General features: G+C 59.3%; 1 protein-coding gene across 1 annotated transcript in view; it reads left to right on the top strand.

The window, feature by feature from the left end:
• LOC132470906 (uncharacterized) overlaps positions 1 to 7304 on the top strand; it is a 29516-nt gene that overhangs the window by 419 nt on the left and 21793 nt on the right. The window contains exons 2-5 of the mRNA XM_060069835.1: positions 1779 to 2088; positions 2163 to 2282; positions 2568 to 2683; positions 4841 to 4968. Coding sequence (XP_059925818.1) covers positions 1779 to 2088; positions 2163 to 2282; positions 2568 to 2683; positions 4841 to 4968 — 674 coding nt within the window. The remainder of the gene's footprint in view (positions 1 to 1778; positions 2089 to 2162; positions 2283 to 2567; positions 2684 to 4840; positions 4969 to 7304) is intronic.

Raw genomic sequence — 7304 nt, 5'->3', positions numbered from 1 at the left:
GGAGAACCTGATCCGCCTGCTCCGATGGGATTAGGCCGGGATTACACCCCGGCACCCCCCACACCCCAAACCCCACCCCCCAAACCCCCACCCCCTTATCCCTCCCTCCATCACCACCCCCCACACACCTCCCCAATACCCCCACAGGGCAGCTGAGCAAACCTGTATCGAATATACACCGGCACACAGCCCCCCCACGGCCCCCCGTCGCCTCCACCCTCCACTGCACAAACTATTGATACGGCCGTGGGCCCGGCATCGATCGCCTCGCTCAGAGACACATTCCTCCGTCTGACTCGGCGGCGGCCATTAACACCCAAAGGTCACCGAGCCTCCTAATGGGGGGACCGCCTGCGGCCGTCCTGGACCGCACAGCGTGCCCCCCCCCCTCCCTCCCCCCGCCCCGCCCCCTCCCTCCAGCCCCCTCCTCCAGCTCCCCCCCATCCTATCCCTACGTTGGTGCATCAGACAGACCGAGCTCCGAGTCCCCCCCCCCCCCACCTGGAGCTAAACTATTATAACTGCTTGGCTGGGGGGGGGGGGGGGACCCAGCAGACCAGCGGCCCCTCGACTGCCGTCTACCTTAATTAGACGGCGGTGGTGGGGGGGGGGGGGGCTCGCTGGCGGGCAGACAGACAGTGCTATCGATCCCCCCCCCCCCCCCAGCTGGAGGGAGCGCTGGGACAAAGAGCATAAAATGAAGTCGATGGCTGGACTCTGCGTCTAACGGGACGCCCGCGCCCCCCCGCCCTGAAGAGGGCGTCGTAGACCCCGATCGCAGCGCCGCTCTGCCCCCCCCCCGGTGGGTAACAGAGTAAGGACCATTGATCCTGTTGTTGTCCCCGGCGAGGTGTTCTCTGGGTTGAGTCCCGTGAGTAACGCTCGCATTACCGGACCCTCGCTCCGTATCGAGCCCCTTTGTGTCGGCATCACATGCAGAGGGCTGATTATTACAGCCAATCAGCGCCCCCTGGAGGGGCGGGGGGGCGGGGCAGCGCTGAGTGGACCTGAGGCGTCCTGGAGGGGCGGGGGGCCGGGGGCCGGGGCCGGGGCGGGGGGCCGGGGGCAGCGCTGAGGGGACCTGAGGCGTCCTGGAGGGGCGGGGGGCCGGGGCGGGGGGGCGGGGGGCCGGGCGGGGCTGAGGGGACCTGAGGCGTCCTGGAGGGGCGGGGGGCCGGGGCCGGGGCGGGGGGCCGGGGCGGGGGGCCGGGGCAGCGCTGAGGGGACCTGAGGCGTCCTGGAGGGGCGGGGGGCCGGGGCGGGGGGCCGGGGCAGCGCTGAGGGGACCTGAGGCGTCCTGGAGGGGCGGGGGGCCGGGGCGGGGGCGGGGGGCCGGGCGGGGCTGAGGGGACCTGAGGCGTCCTGGAGGGGCGGGGGGCGGGGCGGGGCTGAGGGGACCTGAGGCGTCCTGGAGGGGCGGGGGGCCGGGGCCGGGGCGGGGGGCCGGGGCCGGGGCGGGGGGGCGGGGCGGGGCTGAGGGGACCTGAGGCGTCCTCATTAGGTCTGACACTGCGCCTCGTGTGCGGTCGTGTCGGGCGCGGTCACGGATCATTAGGCCGCAGCTGTTGGTGGGGTGGGGGTCCGGGGATGTACACCACCTCGGGGTGTAGTGCACGGGGCGGTGTAGTGCACGGGGCGGTGTAGTGCACGGGGCGGTGTAGTGCACGGGGCGGTGTAGTGCACGGGGCGGTGTAGTGCACGGGGCGGTGTAGTGCACGGGGCGGGTGGTGCACGGGGCGGGTGGTGCACGGGGCGGTGTGGTGCACGGGGCGGTGTAGTGCACGGGGCGGGTGGTGCACGGGGCGGTGTGGTGCACGGGGCGGGTGGTGCACGGGGCGGTGTGGTGCACGGGGCGGGTCGTGGTGAGCCCGGTCACCGAGGCGCTGGGTCCACGCCCCCCCTGGAGGCGCTGGGTCCACGCCCCCCTGGAGGCGCTGGGTCCACGCCCCCCTGGAGGCGCTGGGTCCACGCCCCCCTGGAGGCGCTGGGTCCACGCCCCCCTGGAGGCGCTGGGTCCACGCCCCCCTGGAGGCGCTGGGTCCACGCCCCCCTGGAGGCGCTGGGTCCACGCCCCCCTGGAGGCGCTGGGTCCACGCCCCCCTGGAGGCGCTGGGTCCACGCCCCCCTGGAGGCGCAGCCTAACGAGCGGTCAGGTCTCTGAGCACGGTGCCCTGCCCCCCTCTGCTGCTCCACGTCTCTGGACTCACTAGGAGATGCTCTTCAGAAGAACGTGTGCCAGCTGAGTAAATGGTCAAGGCTGGCAATTAATGTACACACTTATCGTATGTTGTACGTCCTGGCACTTAAAAATAGTGCTCAGCATGGTGTAGCGCCTCATCCTAGCTGTCTCTGTTGTGCACGGGGAACGGGTTAACCTAGTGATGGTTAGTGCTTGATTCTTTGAACATCCTTACTGTACCGACAGCGATATATTGTTGTCATTCTTTCTTATGTGAAATGTACCTGTAATTGTAAGTGGCTTCCGATAAAGTGACCTAGCTGTAACCGTAGTGATAGCTGTGCGTGTGAGCGGTGAGCTGATGCCTTCCCCCTGGGTCTCCTCGTAGGTAAGGCGATCCTCGGACCTCCCAGGCTGTACCAGGAGCTGCAGGAGCTGCAGCATGACCTTTCCCTGGTGGAGGAAGTCACCTTACTGGTGGGCACCCTGCAGGGAACCTACCAGGTACCAGTCACTTCCTGTTACCGTACGCCCCTGCACTCGCTCGCCCCCTCACGCACGCACACTGAAACGCTCTCTCTCTCTGTCTCTCTCTCTCTCTCTCTCTCTCTCTCTCTCTCTCTCTCTCTCTCTCTCTCTCTCGTCTCTCTCTCTTTCTCTCTCTCTCTCTCTCTCTCTCTCTCTCTCTCTCTGTCTCTGTCTCTGTCTCTGTCTCTGTCTCTCTGTCTCTGTCTCTGTCTCTGTCTCTGTCTCTGTCTCTGTCTCTCTGTCTCTCTCTCTCTCTCTCTCTCTCTCTTTCTCTCTCTCTCTCTCTCTCTCTCTCTCTCTCTCTGTCTCTGTCTCTGTCTCTGTCTCTGTCTCTGTCTGTCTCTGTCTCTGTCTCTGTCTCTGTCTCTGTCTCTGTCTCTCTCTCTCTCTCTCTCTCTCTCTCTCTCTCTCTCTCTCTCTCACGCACACATGCCATCACGCACGCACGTGCGTCTGTACAACGTACATACCAACAACTATCCACCAGCTCATAGCAAAAATGCAGCCAAGATTGGGGATGCACAGAGTTGGTATCTGTGGCCCCCTTAGCTCAGAGCCGGGCCTTCATCTGTCAGCCTGGCCCCATAAGCCTTGCCTCGTCCTCAGCCTTCTCAGAGCCGGCCTGGTCCACAACAGGCACTTCCAAGGCCTCGCTGTGACGGGCGGGGTATTATTAAAAAAAAAACAGGCTTCATTTTTGACGTGCTATGAATCATTCATTATCTGGTTGGCCTGAGATATTTACGTAAAATGTGTGAAAGATTAATGGTTTGCTGCCAAATCCCCAAATCTCTCCCTTCTCATGTTGCTGAAGTACTGAGTACTGAAAAATAAGAAACTACGCTCCAACAGCTCCTCCTCTTGAAGTAATTGCCAAAAGGAAATTGAAGATGTTTTTAAAATGTGATCAAAGAGCCCCCACCCCCCCCACCCCCCCCACCCCGGACCTCTCTCAGGGAACCCTCCATCCAATTCCAAAGAGACTTGTAGCCATGGTTACTGTATGGGTCCACGGCAACCGCATCACTGTGGCGTGAAGCGGGCTCCTCTGAAGGCACCGGGCGGAGAACCGGTCCAGACGGAGCGTGGCGGCTCCTTCCTGTTCCTCCCAGCGGAGAACCGGTCCAGACCGGAGCGTGGCGGCTCCTTCGTGGTCCTCCCAGCGGAGAACCGGTCCAGACCGGAGCGTGGCGGTTCCTTCGTGGTCCTCCCAGCGGAGAACCGGTCCAGACCGGTAGCGTGGCGGCTCCTTCCTGTTCCTCCCAGTGGAGAACCGGTCCAGACCGGAGCATGGCGGCTCCTTCCTGTTCCCCCCAGCGGAGAACCGGTCCAGACCGGAGCGTGGCGGCTCCTTCGTGGTCCTCCCAGCGGAGAACGGTCCAGACCGGAGCGTGGCGGCTCCTTCCTGTTCCTCCCAGCGGAGAACCGGTCCAGACCGGAGCGTGGCGGCTCCTTCCTGTTCCCCCCAGCGGAGAACCGGTCCAGACCGGAGCGTGGCGGCTCCTTCCTGTTCCTCCCCAGCCGCGTCTCCGGTCTCGGCGCATTAACACGGTGATGGAGATCATCACACTCCCAGGGAAGTGTACTCAGGCAATCAGCAGAGAGGCTCTCAGGCTAATGGCGGCCTCTGCTATCCCTTTGTAATGAGCCGGGTGACCTCAAGAGGAGAGGCTGGCCGGCGTCCAGCGGGGGCTGCGGCTCTCAACACGCCGTAATAACAGAAACGGCCTCCCCCCGAAAAACAAATAAAGTGAATGTTTCCGCACAGCCGCTGACCAGGGGGACATGAGAGATGATTCTATTTGGCTTCAGGGACTGAAGAAAAAAAATGGATCCGTTAGGCGCGAATGAAATGGCGCAGCCGTATATTCTTTACCTAATGGGTTGTGTCAGTTTTAGTACGGGAGTGAGATGAGTGTTTCCTTTATTCTACGCGTGGGTAAATGAGTCTGTCAGAAATCATTACGCCGGCTTGGCGGTCCGCGTGCTACGGACTCCACCTGTGGTCAATACACACTAATCAAACTCATAAAACCCATCACGGAGAGATGTTCCCCCATTCCGCCCAATCGGGGAAGCGATAACGCCGTGCCCGTTTTTAATGCGTCTGGTTATCTTGTTTCCTGCCCCCAGAACCTCAACACCACCGTGGCCCAGGACTGGTGTCTGGCGCTGCACCGACTGATCCGCATCAAGGAGGACCAGATCCAGAGCGCCAACAAGTGCCGCCTGCGCCTGCAGGTGCCTGGCCGGCCAGACAAGTGAGTCAGCTCCTGACATGTACCAGTAGCGGTCCTGGGAGCGCGCCGAGGCAGAGCCAGGGGACCGGCTCATATTCCTGTCAGTCACTTCTTGTCAATAATAAACGTTTCTGTGCGGGAGTATTCCTTAAAAGTTGACAATTCTTGTTAACTTTTAATTATCTCCCGCGGGACAGCCAGAAAGCTGATTGCTTCTTGTTTGTTATTTGTCAATCACTTTCCTTGTCAACTTTTAAGAATAATCTGTCACGGAAAAAGGCAAACAAAGCTGATTGCTTCTTGTTTGGAATTTGTCCAGCTTGTGTCCAACTCCTGCCGTCTCCATTGTGCCGGCTCCATTGTGTTTGCCGTGGCCTTTGTAGCTCTGCAGCCGAACGGCGGCTGCTTCACCGCGGCAGCCAGCTGGGATCTGCCTCCCCCTATGACACATAAAACCATCGGCTGGTTGTGTTTCACAAGGGACACCTCGGGGGCTGTAACTGCAGCCGGGGCTTCTCTGTGCTGCATGGCACGGTCCCGATGCTCGACACCACCACCCACGCCCTCAGACATTGAGTCCGGTCTGGAGGCTCCTCCACCCTTGCGGTGTCAACACTGCGGGACGCGCTCCCTCTCCGTCTGCGGCGCGACCCCGTGTGTGTTCCAGGACAGGGCAGGGCAGGCTGCCACGCAGTAAACTAGACGAGAAGAGAGGATGACACTCAGCTTCCCTCCTGGGCCGGCTGACGCTAAGAGATCCTGACACAGCTCCCCCTCCTCCCCCCGCCCCGGCCCTCCCCCGCATCCGCCCGCCCCGGCCCCCCAGAGTGAAGCCCCTCGCCCCTTCGCCCGCTACCTGTGTTAAGCGACTGCTGCTGACCTTTTGGCAGATCCAAAGCGAACCCATCTGTAGTGATGGGCAATTACCTAATGACTCGCGTAATTTACTCCCGTGAAGGCTTGGAACTCGTGGATCACAGACAGCAGGGCACTGTTTGTGTCTCTCCATCTCTCTCCCTCCCTCCCTCTCTGTCTCTCTCTTGTCGGGTATATTGAGAGGGCAGTTCGTATCGGTCTTCTGTTGGAGGCGATTGAGAAGAGGCGTTTTTTTTCCGTGCAGGTGAACGGATAGCGTTGGGCGGAGAGCAGCTCAATCTCCGTCACGTCAGGGCTCCCAGGTGTGCTTGAAGAACGGCCTGAGTGGGACGAGCTGCTGCAGTTAGTTTGACTCACAGGGTTAGAGGAAGTGGACGGGGAGAGCGATGCGGACTGATGTAGGCTGGCAGCGAGGAAGTGGACGAGGTGAGGGAGTGTGATTGAGGCAGAGAAGGAGAGTGGAGGTTAGAGGAAACAGTGGGAGAACAAAAGGGCTTAAGAGAGAGAATGGATCAGGAAGAGAGTAGAGTGATGGGTCAGAGTAGAGAGAGGGGGATGTAAGAGAGAGTGGAAGACAGATAGGGGAGGAACTAGCTTAAAGAAAGCATCACGTGCCCGGCCCTGCAGAAGGGACGAGGTCCAAAAGGGGGAATGAATAGATGGAAACCAGAGGGAGAGATTGTATTTTGTGGGGAGAACCTGTAGGCGTGCCTTCACACAGAAGATGAGTATCTCATCACTGATGGTGGCATTATTGTAAATGGCATGTGATGTGGAGTCGGTCTTCTGAAAGGCTATTTATTCAAGTGTTTTTAAAAACTGCAGAACAGCCTTTTGTTCCACAAAGTCACACAAAATAGATGTATTTGCAATTGATCAGTGCGCTGTCTTCTCTTCTGTCGGACAGCGAGTTAACAGACACGCATCGCTTCAGCGCGAATATAGCCCCGCTTTCTGTCACTCACTCGCAGTGCGGTCTCTGGCCGTGATTCGACGGTGTTAGCTAAAGGTTAGCCAACACGGCTAGCATCTCAAGTGCAGCGCCTCCGCGAACGGTTTAGGTAGAAGGTAAATGGAGTAGTGATGGAGGAGTGCGGTTTGGACGTACTTGGATTGAGGCAAATTACCAAGGAAAGTCATATGCAAGAACACGGTTTTGGGTTTCATAACTGTGCACATGCACAGCAATAGCGATCTTTTTCACGAGATTGGACCCTCACAAACTATATATTATATGAAAGCTGAGCCTCCACTTATTCCAACAGTCCAAACCATATCATTCTGTGACGAAAACTCCCAAATAACAACTTATGAAGAAACGTCCCCTTTTCTTTTAACAACCAGTTTTACCTTTGTGATTTTTGTCTACTAAATTGATTCTGATGCATAAAACCACCACAAACAGATAACCCAGTGTCTGGGCCAAATTGTGCAACTTAACATGGTGTTTACAATCAATGACTAAGAGAAGGTTCCTTAGG

The sequence above is a fragment of the Gadus macrocephalus genome, chromosome 13 (assembly GCF_031168955.1).
Source record: "Gadus macrocephalus chromosome 13, ASM3116895v1".
NCBI classification, from domain to species: domain Eukaryota; kingdom Metazoa; phylum Chordata; class Actinopteri; order Gadiformes; family Gadidae; genus Gadus; species Gadus macrocephalus.
Note: the sequence above shows the minus strand (reverse complement) of the source record. Positions and strands in the feature narration are given on the sequence as shown.